The 16050-nt window shown below is 44.3% G+C and overlaps 1 protein-coding gene across 2 annotated transcripts in view; it reads right to left on the bottom strand.

Moving 5' to 3' along the window:
• Positions 1–16050, bottom strand: part of LOC115225286 (exportin-6-like) — a 77765-nt gene that overhangs the window by 46070 nt on the left and 15645 nt on the right. The window contains exons 3-9 of one of the 2 annotated variants that reach the window (XM_029796224.2): positions 15536–15648; positions 12801–12998; positions 11878–12037; positions 10445–10582; positions 4080–4851; positions 2008–2134; positions 211–320 (exon numbers count right to left, since the gene is read on the bottom strand). In XM_029796224.2, coding sequence (XP_029652084.1) covers positions 211–320; positions 2008–2134; positions 4080–4851; positions 10445–10582; positions 11878–12037; positions 12801–12998; positions 15536–15648 — 1618 coding nt within the window. Of the gene's footprint in view, positions 1–210; positions 321–2007; positions 2135–4079; positions 4852–10444; positions 10583–11877; positions 12038–12800; positions 12999–15535; positions 15649–16050 lie in introns of those variants that run through there. The other variant, XM_036514106.1, reaches the window with a different exon arrangement.

Below are 16050 nucleotides of genomic sequence, written 5' to 3'. Positions count from 1 at the left end.
TTGTGGTCAGTCACTAAGAACGATTATCGCTATGGTTTTGCTGAGCAAAGTGAAGGGGTGGCAGCGAAAACCAAACAACATGGGTACAATATAAGACAAAATCTGAGGTAAAAATCAATATATTGGATGACATTCAGAGGGGGCAAAAATCCCTAAAAGCTGAAGAAGTGAAGGGCAGAAGGAGTGAGTTACTGAAGGATTAACTCTTACCTGTTGGTGACTTCCTCATGGTCCGCAGTCCTCATCTCACTTTTGGAGTGGAGATAATCCAGGAACACGGTCCAGATATCCAGGCAACTGTAGAAGCCATCATTGGTCGGCTGAAAATAGGCGAGAACAATTGTAGCAGTAGTAGTATTAATAGTGACCTCAGCATCAGCAAACAGCATCATTATCATCACTGTCATCATCATCATCGACACTTTCATTATACACACCACCATCCTCACCATTAACCTTTTAGCATTCAGATTATTTTGTCAAATGTAGTGCTTCATCATCATCATCGTTTAACGTCCGTTTTCCATGCCAGCATGGGTTGGACGGTTCGACCAGGGTCTGGGAAGCCAAGAGGCTGCACCAGGCTCCAGTCTGATCTGACAGTGTTTCTACAGTTGGATGCCCTTCCTAACACCAACCACTCCAGGAGTGTAGTGGGTGCTTTTTACGTGCCACCTGCACAGGTGCCAAGGGAGGCTGGCAAGCGGCCACAATTGGATGGTGCTTTTTACGTGCCACCAGCACGGAGGCCAGTCGGGGCGGCGCTGGCAACGGCCATGCTCGGATGGTTCTCTTATGTGCCACCGGTACTGGTATCACAGCTACAATTTCCATTGATGTTGAACTAATGCTTATTTATTCATATTGTTTCGGAATAATCCCTGTCGGTGGCATGTAAAAAGCACCATTTAGGCATTGGGCCTCATGGAGGCAGTGACAGGTGACCAAGACATTTGGCAATATACTGTGCTAGTGTTGATCTGTCAAACCAACAAAGACCACAATCGTGGCCGATACTGGTGTCAGGTCAATGGCATATGTGCCAGTCGTACATAAAAAGCACCCTCTACACTCTAGGAGTGGTTGACATTAGGAAGGGTATCCAACCATAGAAACCTTGCCAAATCAGATCGGAACCTGGTGCAGCCCCACTGGTTTACCAGTTTGCAGCCAAACCGTCCAACCCATGCCAGCATGGAAAGCGGGCTTTAAATGATGATGATGATGGCAGCTTATCTTGTGGCACTGAGACTTCAATGACATGATTGTATTACTTTAGAATGACATTGTAGACTAAGTGTAAGAGACTAGATGTGGCCAACCTGAACATAAAACTGATAGAATATTTAGGCATGGTATGACCTGTTTAACCCTTTAGCATTCAGGTTACTCTGTCAAATGCAATAATTATTTATTCACATTGTTTCGAATTAATCATGAATTATTGTTTAACTTTGAGATTTTGTTGATGTGGTAATTTATTTTTAGAATGACATTGAGAGTAAGTATGAGAGGCCTGATCTTGGCAAATTGTACATAAAACAGAATATTTTTGCCAACACAGTCATCACCATGACCACCCCACACTAACCATTGCCTTTGTCCTGATCAGTATTACAAGTAGAGAAACATGGCTTAGTGGTTAGGGTGTTGCACTTACAATCGCAAGGTCATAGTTTCAATTCCCAGACATGCTATGCACTGTATTTTCAAACATAACACTTCATTACACATTGCTCCAGTCCAATGAGCTGTAAACAGATCACCTTGTGACTGTTTTAACCCTTAAAATGCAACCAATCCCTATCAGTTGGGCCTCACAGTATGGGCTGTACTAGTCATCATTTTGATCAGTGAATACCAAAGGGGCTCGCAAGGCCTCCCTTCTAGTGATCATCATCAACAGAACGACCTCTTCCACATACAGCACAGTATAGCATGCACACTCACACACATGCAGCAAATTAAACTGTATCTGGATACAACAGCAACAAATATTCCACCTACCTGCCTGAAAGTGTACTTAAAAAGAAGGGCAAGAAACTCCAGCACAGGGAACTTCGCATTTGATTCAAACCGCCTCAGATGAATACTGACAAAGAGCCGCAGGAAATCAGTGAATTTCTCTACATAGCTGCATGGGGAGAAATGGAAAGGAAGGTTACATCATCATCAGCGGCAACAATATTATAATTAAAGAGACAAAGAGAAGGGTTTCTAAACAGGTCAGATGATATACTATAAATAGCAGCCTTTGACATTTTCAAACTAAAGGGATTTTTTAACCAAGGATTTTTATGCTTTTACTTATAGCTTTATATGCTTCTAGTTTCATCATTCCAAACAAGAATTGTATATATATATACATATACCTACATACATTATATACATGTGTGCATATGTACATACACACATACATATATATATATATACACACACACACACATATATACACACACACACACATATATATATATACACACACACACACATATATATATATATATACACACACACACACATATATATATACACACACACACACATATATATACACACACACACACATATATATACACACACACACACATATATATATATATATATATATATATATACACATATATATACACACATACATTCATATCTACAAATACATATATACACATACATACATATACACACACACACATATATATATATATATATACATATACAAGAGAACATTTTGCACCAAAAGCCTATACGAGTGTTTCTCTTGTGGTAACTACTACAGGATAATCTGTTCTAAAAGAACATCAATGCTTAAATGGGGATAAATATTAACTTCTTGGTATTTATACTGCCTTGTTGCTAATATATATTTTTTAATAAAGTCACTAGCTAATTGTGACACCAGCGCCTCTTCTGGAACTGTTATTCTATATATTGTTAGAGGGCAGATGAATCACTGTTGCCGCTGCCAATCATTGGACAAGATCAAGGAAGGTGGAAATCCTGTGATCTGGTGGTCTCAGTGCTGGAGGTGATGAGGATTTATCTCCCCTCTAGTGATATAAACAATAGTGCATTTGCACCAAAGGTCAATATGAGAGTTTCTCTCATGGTATTTACCACAGTATGATCTGTTCTAACAGAACATCCACATTTTAAGTGGAAATAAATATCACCTCTCAATATCAATACTGCTTTTGTTGCCAATAAGCATATTTTTAACAAGCTCACTAACTAATCACAACACTAGCACCTACTCTGGACCTGTTATCCTATATATCGCTGGTGGGGAGATAAATTGCAGCTATCAGTCTAGCATCCGTCATTGACAAGACCAAAGGAGGTCAAAATCCCATGATCTAGTGGTCTCAATGCTGGGGATAGTGGAGACTTATCTCCTTACTAGTGATATATAAATAAGAGTACATTTTGCACCAAAGGACAATATGAGAGTTTCTCTCATGGTAACTACCACAGTATAATCTGTTCTAACAGAACATCCACATTTAAATAGGAATAAACATTGACCTCTTGGTACTAATAATGCCTTGTTGTTAATATATATATTTTTTAATAAAGTCACTGGATAATTGTGATACTTGTGCCTCTTCTGGAACTGTTATTCTATATATTGCTAGAGGGGTATATGAATCACTGTTGCCTCTAGGGGTCAAGTGTCCATCATTGGACAAGACAAAGGGAAGGAGATATATATTAAATTCCCAGTATTAATACTGCCTTCTTGCCAATATATATATTTTTAATAATGTCACTTGCTAATTGCAGCACCAGCACCTCTTCTGGAACTATTGTTCTATATGTCGCTGGAGGGGAGATGAATCACTGTTGCCTGTAGTGGTCAAGTGTCCATCATTAACAAGACCAAGGGAGATTGAAATCCCATGATCTGGTGGTCTGTGTTGAAGATAGTGGGGACTTATCTCCTCACTAGTAATATATAAACAAGAGTATATTTTGCACCAAAGGACAATATGAGAGTTTCTCTCATGGTAACTACCACAGTATAATCTGTTCTAACAGAACATCCACATTATATTTATTTTTCAAACTTAAAACATACATACCATTCATCAAGGTCAGCCAGTTTGTTACCGCTGGTATTCAGGGTACTTTCTTTGGTAAGGCGCTGCAGCAAGAAGAACGTCTGCTGGAACATCTGTAGTAGGAAGTCCTCAAACTCCTGAGGAACGCAGTTCTTCGACAGTAGCTCATTGATGCAGTTCATCGCCAACACACCCAGGGACTGAGTGTTGGCCGGTGCCACAATGCCAGCTCCTCCACCACCATTGCTGGGGCAAGTCGCAGCAGCACCAGCGGCAGCAGCAGCAGTAGAAGCAGAAACAGGGGTGTTGGCAATGGCACCGCCAGTAGCAGATGCCGCATTAGCCGAGGTGGACGTAGCAGAGCCACCGATGCCACCACCACCACTTCTACCTCTACTGCTGTTGTTGTTGTTGTTGTTGCCACCACCGCCCACTCGCTCACCTCCGGTGGCAGGGGAGCCAGGGACTCCACTGCCACCCCCCGTCGCGCCGGTGGTGTTGACACCACCCCCGCCAGTTATGAGGACGCCACCACCGCCACTCCGGTGATGGAGATGGTGGTGGTGATAGCTAGAGCGGACCTCGCAGCCAAACGCTGCAAAGTGGAAGATGGTACTAAGGAGGTTGGGCGTGATGGTGTTGGAGAGCGGCACCCACGTGAAGTAGTGGGCCAGGCACTCGAGGGAGAGTTCGCAGAGCAGTGACGAAGACACGTCCAGAGGGGGGAGGGCCTCCAGTTGTAGGCTGCGGTTGCCGCTCGACGGGGATTTGAACATGTTACTCAGCAGACTGTCTGGAGAAAGGTTGTGGAGTAGGAGGAGAAGGAGGACGATGAGGAGGAGGAAGAGGAGAAAGAAGTGGTAGATGGGAAGGTACGGTAGTGTATAGTAGTAGCAAATGGGTCAGTGGAGCGTTTGAGGAAATATGGTGTGAAGCAAGGATGGGGGAGGGAGAGGAAAGAAGTAGGTGGGAAGTGAGAGAAGAAAGTAGGAGCAGGGAGAGAAAAAGAAAAAAGAAACAAAAGCGAGAATTTAGAGTGTAACACATTAGCATCATCAAATAATAACAACAAACAACAGCAAAAATAACAATCCTTTCTTAACTTTTGGCACAATGCCAGCAATTCTGAGGGATAAGGAAGTCAATCACATCAACCCCAGAGCTGAACTGGTACTTATTTTACCGACCTCAGAAGGATCAAAGGCAAAGTTGACCTCAGCAAAATTTGAACTCAGAACATAAAGATAGATGAAATGTCATTAAGTATTTCGCCAGGCGTGCTAACAATTCTGCCAGTTCAATGCCTTAACAACAACATTTACAATAATAATAATAATTGTGAAGGCGCATGGCTCAGTGGTTAGAGCGTTGAGCTTATGATTGTGAGGTTGTGAGTTCAAATCCCGGACCGGGCTGCGTGTTGTGTTCTTGAGCAAGGCACTTTATTTCACGTTGCTCCAGTTCACTCAGCTGTAGAAATGAGTTGCAATGTCACTGGTGCCAAGCTGTATCGGCCCCTTTGCCTTTTCCTTGGATAACACTGGTGGCGTGGAGAGGGGAGGCCGGTATGCATGGGCGACTGCTGGTCTTGCACAAACCACCTTGTCCAGACTTGTGCCTGGGAGGGTAAATTTCTAGGTGCAATCCCATGGTCAGTGTCGTGACCGAAGGGGGTCTCAATAATAATAATAATATAATAATAATAATAATAATCCTTTCTACTATAGGCACAAGACCTGAAATTTGGAATGAGGGGCCCAGTCAATTATATTGACCCCAGTGTGTAACTGGTACTTTATTGATGCTGAAAGGATGAAAGGCAAAGTAGAACCCGGTGGAATTTGAACTCAGAACACGAACATAGACGAAATACCACTAAGCATTTCACCCGGCATGCTAACGGTTCTGCCAGCTCACCGCCTTAACAACAACAACAATAATCCTCTCTACCACATGCCAAAGGCCTGAAATTTAGGGACAGTAGGATACTTGATCACATTAACCCCAGTACTTGACTGGTACTTAATTTATCAACCCCGAAAGGATGAACGGCAAAGTAGACCCCCGGTGAGATTTGAACCCAGAACGTAAAAATGGACAAAATGTTACAAAGTGTTTTGCCCAGCGTGCTAAATATTCAGTCAGCTCACCACCTTGATTTCAAATTTTGGCATAAGACCAGTAATTTCGGGGGATAATGATAATGTGTGTGTGTAACTATATAGCTATATGTGTATAGTTGTATATGCAACATTTTTATTATCTAGTCTGGTGAGATAGTCGAGATGCTTGAACGGAGATGTGTGATATATGTTGCATGCAAGAAATAAGGTGGAGAGGAGGATCAGCTAGTTTCCTCACAGGCAAGGAACGCAGGTACAATAGATTTTCTGGGCAGGGAACACTGACGGGTTTGGTGGCGGGTTATACTTATCGCTGAGAATGGGTGATAAAGTATTGAGGTAATCAGAGTAAGTGAGACAGATACTTAAGATTAGATTAGTGCTTCATCATCATAGTTTAGCAACCGTTATATCAGCCTATGCTCCTCAGTCGGGGCTACCCGATGGACAGAAAGACCGATTCTATGACACTCTACTGCAGACTACCTCATTGACGAACGACAGAGACCTTATCTTTGTGGCTGGTGACTTCAATGGTCACGTTGGACGACATGCTGGGGGCTTCCATGGCGTACATGGAGGCTATGGCTATGGCTCCCGCAACGAGGAGGGAACCAGGCTGCTGGAGTTCTGCGATGCAAATAATCTTATGATTTGCAACACTAACTTCAGGAAACCTACCAGCCACCTAGTCACTTACCAATCGGGCCAACATACCAGCCAAATTGACTACATCCTTACAAGGCAAAGGGAGAGATGGCTGCTTATAATGCCAAAACCTTCCCAGGTGAAGAATGTACCCACACATAGACTGGTAGTTAGTGACTTTAGGATCAGGACTAGGAGGACAACCAGAAGACGACAAATATGGAGAAGAAGGATCTGGAAGCTTAAAGATCCTGCAAATGGACAGAGATTTAGGGACATATTACTTGAAGCCTCTGACGAAGTAGAGGGGATAGAGCATCACAGGGGGTAGAAGACAGCTGGACGTTTCTAAGGGACAACCTGCTGAGAGCCACTGACCAGATCTGTGGCTGGTGCAAAGTCCCCTCTCGACCTAGAATAACGTGGTGGTGGAACAATATTGTAGACAGGGCTATTAGAGAAAAGAGACAGGCTTGGAAGGTCTGGAAAAATGGGGTAGCAGGGAATTGTATCAGACTGCCAAAAGAGAAGCTAGGAGACAGGTTTATTTAGCCAGAGGGGAAGCAGATAAGAAAAATTTGCCAATGTTCTGCGCCGTGAGGACCAAAGACTGGAGGTGTTTCGTGTTGCAAGACAGTGTTTGAGAGAGAATCGTGATGTGGTAGGAGAGAAGTGTGTTCGCATGGAGATGGTTCATTTGCGCTAAATGAGGATGCGAAGAGAGAGGTTTGGAGATGCCACTATGAAAGGTTGCTGAATGAAGAAAATGAATGGGATAAAGAGTCTGCCGAATGTTGACCCAACAGAGGGACCAGCTATCCGAGTTGATAGTTCTGTGGTAGCTAAGGCAATTAGAAGCATGAAGACAGGGAAAGCCCCAGGCCCATCAGGAATCACTGCAGAGATGCTCAAAATGTCTGGTAGTGTCGGCTATAGCCTAGTCACCCATATAGTTAATCAGGTGATACACAAAGGGGTCATACCCAATGACTGGTGTAGCAGTATAATAGTCAACTGCTACAAAGGTAAAGGTGATGCCCTAGATACAAATAACTACAGAGGTATCAAGCTGTTGGACCAGGTGATGAAGGTTACGGAGAGGGTCATAGCCCCACTAATTAGAGAGAGAGTTAGTTTAGATGAGATGCAGTTTGGGTTTGTGCCAGGAAAAGTACTACTGATGCTATATTCCTGGTAAGGCAGCTGCAGGAGAAATACCTAGCCAAAGATAAGCCCCTGTACCTGGCTTTTGTTGACATGGAGAAAGCCTTCGACAGGGTCCCCCGATCCCTTATCTGGTGGGCAATGAGAAAACTAGGGATAGATGAATGGTTAGTGAGAGCTGTGCGGGCCATGTATAGGGACGCCGCTAGTAGGGTGAGGGTTGGAAATGAGTACAGTGAAGAATTCCGGGTAGAGGTAGGGGTCCACCAAGGCTCAGTACTCAGCCCCCTCCTATTTATCATAGTCCTCCAGGCAATAACGGAGGAATTCAAGACAGGATGCCCTTGGGAGCTCCTCTATGCTGATGACCTTGCTCTAATTGCTGAGTCGCTATCAGAACTGGAGGAGAAGTTTCAGGTGTGGAAACAAGGATTAGAATCGAAGGGCCTCAGAGTCAATCTAGCTAAAACCAAAGTCGTAATCAGTAGGAAGGTAGACAAATCACAACACCTTCAGGTAGATGGCCCTGCTCGATCTGTAGAAAAGGTGTAGGTAGAAACTCTATAAGATGCACCAAGTGTAAGCTATGGACACATAAGAGATGCAGCAATGTCAAAGGAAGGCTAACTAGGAAGATGGTTTTTGTATGTGGCAGATGCTCAGGAACAATAAACACTGAAAATGCTCTGAGACCAACTTCCGTCACTTTCCAGGGAGAAAAACTAGAAATAGTTGATAGTTTCCGTTACCTAGGTGACCAAGTCAGCAGCGGGGGTGGGTGTGCTGAAAGTGTAACTGCTAGAGTAAGAATAGCTTGGGCAAAGTTCAGAGAGCTCTTACTCTGCTGGTGACAAAAGGCCTCTCACACAGAGTGAAAGGCAGACTGTATGATGCGTGTGTACGAACAGCCATGCTACATGGCAGTGAAACATGGGCCGTGACTGCTGAGATATGCGTAAGCTCGCTAGAAATGAAGCCAGTATGCTCCGATGGATGTGTAATGCCGGTACTCACATCGGCAGAGTGTAAGTACCTTGAGAGAAAAGCTGGACCTAAGAAGCATCAGTTGTGGTGTGCAAGAGAGACGTTTGCGCTGGTATGGTCATGTGGCGAGAATGGATGAAGATAGTTGTGTGAAAAAGTGCCACACCCTAGCGGTTGAGGGAACCTGTGGAAGAGGCAGACCCAGGAAAACCTGGGACGAGGTGGTGAAGCACGACCTTCGAACTTTAGGTCTCACTGAGGAAATGACTAGAGACCGAGACCTCTGGAAGTGTGCTGTGCGCGAGAAGACCCGGCAGACAAGTGAGTCCACAACCCGTGGCCTTCTACATGGGATGGAGCCAGCCTACGTATGCATACCTTCCCTTCTTGGGACACAAAACTCTACTTGTGAAGACGTGTTGAGGCAAGTGAGGATCAGAATCGAAATCGATCAATGGAAATTGCGGATGTGCTACCAGTGCCGGTGGCATGTCGAAACTCTGCTTGTGAAGACCCATTGAGGCAAGTGAGGATCAGAATCGAAATCGATCAATGGAAATCGATCAATGGAAATTGCAGATGTGTCACCAGTGCCGGTGGCATGTAAGAGAACTTTCCGTTTCGCGACCGTTGCCAGCACCGCCCCGTTTCGTGTCCGTTGCCAGCCTCGCCTGGCCCTCGTGCCGGTGGCACATAAAAAGCACCATCCGTTCGTGGCCGTTTGCCAGCTCTGTCTGGCACCAGTGCGGGTGGCACGTAAAAAGCACCCACTACACTCACGGAGTGGTTGGCATTAGGAAGGGCATCCAGCCGTAGAAACACTGCCAGATTTGACTGGGCCTGATGAAGCCTTCTGGCTTCACAGACCCCAGTAGAACCGTCCAACCCATGCTAGCATGGAAAACGGACGCTAAATGATGATGATGATGATGTAAGGGCAGATGAATGCAAAACTGTATGTACCCGTGTGTACAGTAAATCCTTGAGTATAATCCGCATTTTTTCCCCAAAATTTAATGGTCAAAATCCCTAGTGCGTACTATATACGAGGTTAAAAATGAAAAATATTTTCTAAGCAATGTCTGAGTCTCTATTTGCTGTCCAGCAATGTTTATTCAGACACATTTTGTGATGTTGGGCATGAAAATACCTTAAGCTAAGCCTGAAAGCAATGAAGTCATAAAAGAATCATCCATAACTTGCAGTAAGCAACATTTATTAAACGTTATTACTGTTATTTCTTTATTTTCTGCAAACAAAATGCACAAAAAAGCTACACGTTTGCATTATGTTTATATACATAATAAAAAGGACGTTACCATATACATTTTTACAAACCAAGGACGTTATATAGACCTCCTTGACTCAAGTTAGAGAAGGGGTGCGTATTATACACAAGGTTTAGGTTTTTCAGAGGTACAGCCCCCTACAAGGATTTAGGGTATGTGTATACAAAATCACACAAACCTGATTGCAAAGGAGAGGAAGAGAACAACATCAGGGATGAACCTCGTTGCCGCGTCCCCGAATCTCCCTGAGTCGGTGACGGTGGAGGGGTGGCTGCCACCAGGTGCCAATGTTTCTCTAAAACGGACTCAAGAATATCTGAAAGAGAGATTAAAGACAATCAAGGCTTCAGCAATGGCTGGTTCAAATCAGGGTTGTGGTGGAGATTAGAGAAAAAAAGACAAGCAGACTTCACAGGAAATTTTGAAGGAAGGTTTTAATTTAGATCACTTTAACCCTTTTACTCTTACTCTTTACTCTTTTACTTGTTTCAGTCATTTGACTGTGGCCATGCTGGAGCACCGCCTTTAATCGATCAACTCGACCCCGGGACTTATTCTTTTGTAAGCCCAGTACTTATGCTATCGGTCTCTTTTTGCCAAACCGCTAAGTAACGGAGACATAAACACACCAGCATTGGTTGTCAAGCAATGCTAGGGGGACAAACACAGACACACAAACACACCACGCATACACATACATATATATATATATACATATATACGACAGGCTTCTTTCAGTTTCCGTCTACCAAATCCACTCACAAGGCTTTGGTCGGCCCAGCTATAGAAGACACTTGAACTTGCCCAAGGTACCACGCAGTGGGACTGAACCCAGAACCATGTGGTTGGTAAACAAGCTACTTACCACACAGCCACTCCTGCTACCATATTTCTGTTGAAATACACTTTGTTACACTTAATTTTGAAAATACTGAAGAATTTAGTAAAACAGCTTTGTCGTTATCAAGCTAGGGTTTAGAACATAAGAAATTTTGATGGAATTTAAGTCACTTTAAAACAGGAAATTTTAGACCTTAGACAAGACACTCCACTCAGTCAACCACAGCTGTAAACTTTAGACAAGACACACCACTCTACTTGTCACATCAGTCAATCTCAGATGTAAACCTTAGACAAGATACACCACTCTACTTGTCCCCTCAGTCAACCTCAGCTGTAAACCTTAGACAAGACACACCACTCTACTTGTCCCTTCAGTCAACCTCAGTTGTAAACCTTAGACAAGACACACCACTCTACTTTGTCACCACAGTCAACCTTAGACAAGACACACCATTCTACTTGTCCCTTCAGTCAACCTCAGATGTAAACCTTAGACAAGACACACCACTCTAGTTGTCACTTCATTCAACCTCAGCTGTAAGACCTTAGACAAGACACACCACTCTACTTTGTCACTTCTATCAACCTCAGCTAGTGCAACTCTCTCTCTCTTGCTTAAGTTGTTACATGCTGGCTGCTCTGCTCACTCAAGAGCAGTATGGCCCAAAGTAAAAGAGGCACACATCTACACAAGCACCCTTGATACAGAACAATAAGGGCCTCTCCTACCAAGATCTTCCCCATCCAAACAGAGACAACCTGACTTACTATTCAATAGGTTTAATACTGTAGGGATCTGTGCCAGCAAAAGTCGGTGAAGCTCCTCTTTGCGTGCCATACTTAGATCTTCCCTTGGTGCCATCAGCTCCTCAGAGGTCATCTTGAGAAGTAACACACCCAGGGTCACTGTTTCGCTGTCCTGTACCAACTAAAAGAAGGGAACACATGAGAATGTGTGTGGTGGTGTGTGGAATAGTGTGGTATGGAGTGGTATAACATGGTGTTGTGTGCTACAGTGTGGAATGGTGTGATTTGGTGTGGTGTAGTGTAATGTTGTATGGAGTGGTGCTGTGCAGTGTATTTTGGTGCAGTGAAGTGTGAACTGGTATGATGCAATGTAGAGTGGCAAAGTGCAGTGTGGTGAAGTGTTGTGGGGTGGTGCAGTGCAGTAGTGAAGAGCAGGGCTGCACAGTGTAGAGAAGTGCAGTGCAAGTGTGACAGTGTAGTGCAGTGGCATGGTGCAACACAGAGTGTAACAGTGCAGAGTGGTGCAATGGTATAGTATAGTGTGTGCAATGTGGTATAATGGTTTCAAATTTTGCCACAAGGGCAGCAATTTTAGGAAGGGGCGATTGTATCGGCTCCAGTGTTTATTTGGTACTTAATTTATCTTCCCCAAAAAGACGAAAGGCAAAGTCGACCTCGGCGGAATTTGAACTCAGAACATATCGACTGACGAAATACCGCTTAGCATTTCACCCGGCGTGCTAACGATTCTGCCAGCTTGCCGCATAATGCTATACTGTGCAAAATGGTATAGTGCAGTGTGGAGTGGTGCTGTGCAGTGTTTTGGTGTTTTTGTGCAGTGTAGAGATGCAGAGTGGCATAATGTACAGTGTTAGTCGATGTGATGGTGATGATGGTGTAGTGGCTTTTTTTATCAACCGAAAAAAAGCAGTTTCAAATCTCACCTGAAGGATATTGGTAAAGAAATCAGGGTAGAAATGAGGCCAGTCCGTACGGCCAATGTCCACAACCAGCTTGACCAACTTGTTGCGGATGAAGGACGGCACCTTGTTGTGGTGGGCATACAGGTACTGGTTGAGGGTCAGCCTGATGTCCATTTTGTCAGCACCACAATAGCCAACCCATTGCTTGTTTATGACATTCTAGAGAAAAAGAAAAGAAAGAAATAAAGATAGAAAAAAACCAGCAAACCAAACACTATTATTATTATCACCAATCCTATGAGTGGCACCCGGCAGTTGCTAGGACCGCTGGACTGACTCCTGTGCAGGTGGCAAGTGAAGAAACACCATTTCAACCCTGCGCTTGAGGAGATAAATTGAGTCAAGTACACCAACATCAAAATCAATGGAAACTGCAGTTGTGATCCCTGTGCCGGTGGCACGTAAAAAGCACCATCCGAATCGTGGCCGATGCCAGTGCCACCTCGACTGGCTTCCATGCCGGTGGCACGTAAAATGCACCGATCCGATTGTGGCTGTTGCCAACCTCGCCTGGCACCTGTGCTGGTGGCATGTAAAAAGCACCCACTACACTCACGGAGTGGTTGGCATTAGGAAGGGCATCCAGCTGTAGAAACACTGCCAGATAAGACTGGAGCCTGGTGCAGCCTTCTGGCTTCCCAGATTCCCGATCGAACTGTCCAACCCATGCTAGCATGGAGAACGGACGTTAAACGATGATGATGATTATTATTATCATATAACGTCCGCTTTCCATGCTGGCATGGGTTGGACGGTTTGACATGTAGATGGCTAGCTGTCCAGGCTCCAGCTGTCTGTTGAGGCATGGTTTGTACGGCTAGATGCCCTTCCTAAAGCCAGCCATTTAACAGAGTGTGCTGGGTGCCTTTTACATACCACTCACACAGGTGCGTTAACGCAGCACCGACACAGGTGCTTTTTAAGTGGCACCGTCTCCAGAAAGGACAAGCCAGTATGTGTAGAAGACTGGTTTTACTTAGCTTGACATGTCTTATCAAGTACAGCACATCGCCACATCTCCTGATCCCTTATCATTTCCTCAGGGAAGCCCAGCATCCGAAGATCCTCTCTCACCACTTCATCTCATATCTCCCTCCCACAGGTACCCTCCACAGTTAGAGCTCAGCACTTTTTTATGCTGTGGAGGCGCAATGGCACCGTGGTTAGGGCAGCAAACTTGCAGTTGGAGGATCGAGGTTTAAATTCCCAGACCAGGCGTTGTGTGTATTTATTGAGCAAAAACACCTAAAAGCTCCACGAGGCTCCGGCAGGGGATGGTGGCGACCCTTGTTGTACTCTTCGCCCCAACCGTAAATCCTTGAGTATAGTCCGCCCTTGAGTATGATACGCAGGGGATTTTCAAGGGGCTGTACCTCTGAAATGCCTAAACCTTGTGTACAATACATACCCCTTCTCTAACTTGAGTCAAGGAGGTCTATATAACGTCCTTGGTTTGTAAAAATGTATATGGTAACGTCCTTTATTATTATTGTATATATAACATAATACAAACGTGTAGCATTTTTGTGCATTTTGTTTGCAGAAAATAAAGAAATAACAGTAACAACGTTTAATAAATGTTGCTTACTGCAAGTTATGGATGATTCTTTTATGACTTCATTGCTTTCAGGCTTAGCTTAAGGTATTTTTACGCCTGACATCACAAAATGCGTCTGAATAAACATTGCCAGACAGCAAATAGAGACTCGGACATTGTTTAGAAAATAATTTTGATTTTTAACCTCGTATATAGTACGCACTAGGGATTTTGACCTTTAAATTTTGAGGGGAAAAAATGTGGATTATACTTGAGGATTTACGGTAAGCATTACATTTGACAGAGTAGTCTGAATGCTAGAGGGTTAAATAAAGTACCCCAAATATTAGAAATGATATCGGTGCAATTTCTCTTGATTTGATATCCAACTCTATTATTCAATTTGTCATTTCATTATCATCATTATCATCGTTTAACGTCCGTTTTCTATGCTGGCATGGGTTGGACAGTTCGACTAGGGTCTGGGAAGCCAGGAGGCTGCACCAGGCCCAGTCTGACCTGGCAGTGTTTCTACAGCTGGATGCTCTTCCTAACGCCAACCACTCCATGAGTGTAGCGGTGCTTTTTACGTGCCAGGCAAGGCTGGCAACGGCCATGATCGGTCGGTGCTTTTTACATGCCACCGGCACAGAGGCCAGTCGGGGCGGCGCTGGCAACAGCCATGTTCGGATGGTTCTTTTACGTGCCACCGGCACTGGTATCACAATTACAATTTCCATTGATTTTGAGCGATTTCAATTTCGATTTCACTTGCCTCAACAGGTCTTTGCAAGCATTTTCATCATCATCATCATCGTTTAACATCCGCTTTCCATGCTGGCATGGGTTGGACGGTTTAACTGGGGTCTGGGAAGCCCGAAGGCTGCACCAGGCCAGTCAGATCGGGCAGTGTTTCTACGGCTGGATGCCCTTCCTAACGCCAACCACTCCGTGAGTTTAGTGGGTGCTTTTTATGTGCCACCTACACAGGTGCCAGACGAGGCTGGTGCACGGCCACGCTCGGATGGTGCTTTTTACGTGCCACCGGCACGGAGGCCAGCAAAGATATTAAAGCGAGGGGGGAAGGAATGGGACGGGAGGCAGTTAGCTGCTATTTCTAGGAGTGCTAGTTAGGTAGGTAGGGTTGATGTGTACTTACCTCCAGTACAGTTAAGCAGAACATGATGACATATTCATTCTGTGTATTTGCCATGTAAAACAGACAATGTTTCCAGGAGTCCTGTGTTTGGCTGAAAATGTTTAGTAATTCCTCTGCAAAGAAACAAAAGGGTTTCAACAGTATATACATACATGAATATAAACATATATATACATACATAAATATAAACAAGTGTGGCTGTGTGGTAAGAATCTTGCTTCTCAACCACATAGTTCTGGGTTCAGTCCCACTGCATGGCACCTAGCGCAAGTGTCTTCTATAGCTTTGGACTGACATATATATATACATATATACAGCGGTGAGCTGGCAGAAACGTTAGCACACCAGGCGAAATGCGTAGCCGTATTTCGTCTGCCGTTACGTTCTGGGTTCAAATTCCGCCGAGGTCGACTTTGCCTTTCATCCTTTCAGGATCGATGAATTTAGTACCAGTTACGCACTGGGGGGTCGATGTAATCGACTTAATCCGTTTGTCTGTCCTTGTTTGTCCCCTC

This window comes from Octopus sinensis, linkage group LG27 (assembly GCF_006345805.1).
Source record: "Octopus sinensis linkage group LG27, ASM634580v1, whole genome shotgun sequence".
NCBI lineage: Eukaryota > Metazoa > Mollusca > Cephalopoda > Octopoda > Octopodidae > Octopus > Octopus sinensis.
This window is presented reverse-complemented; position numbering and strand designations above follow the sequence as displayed.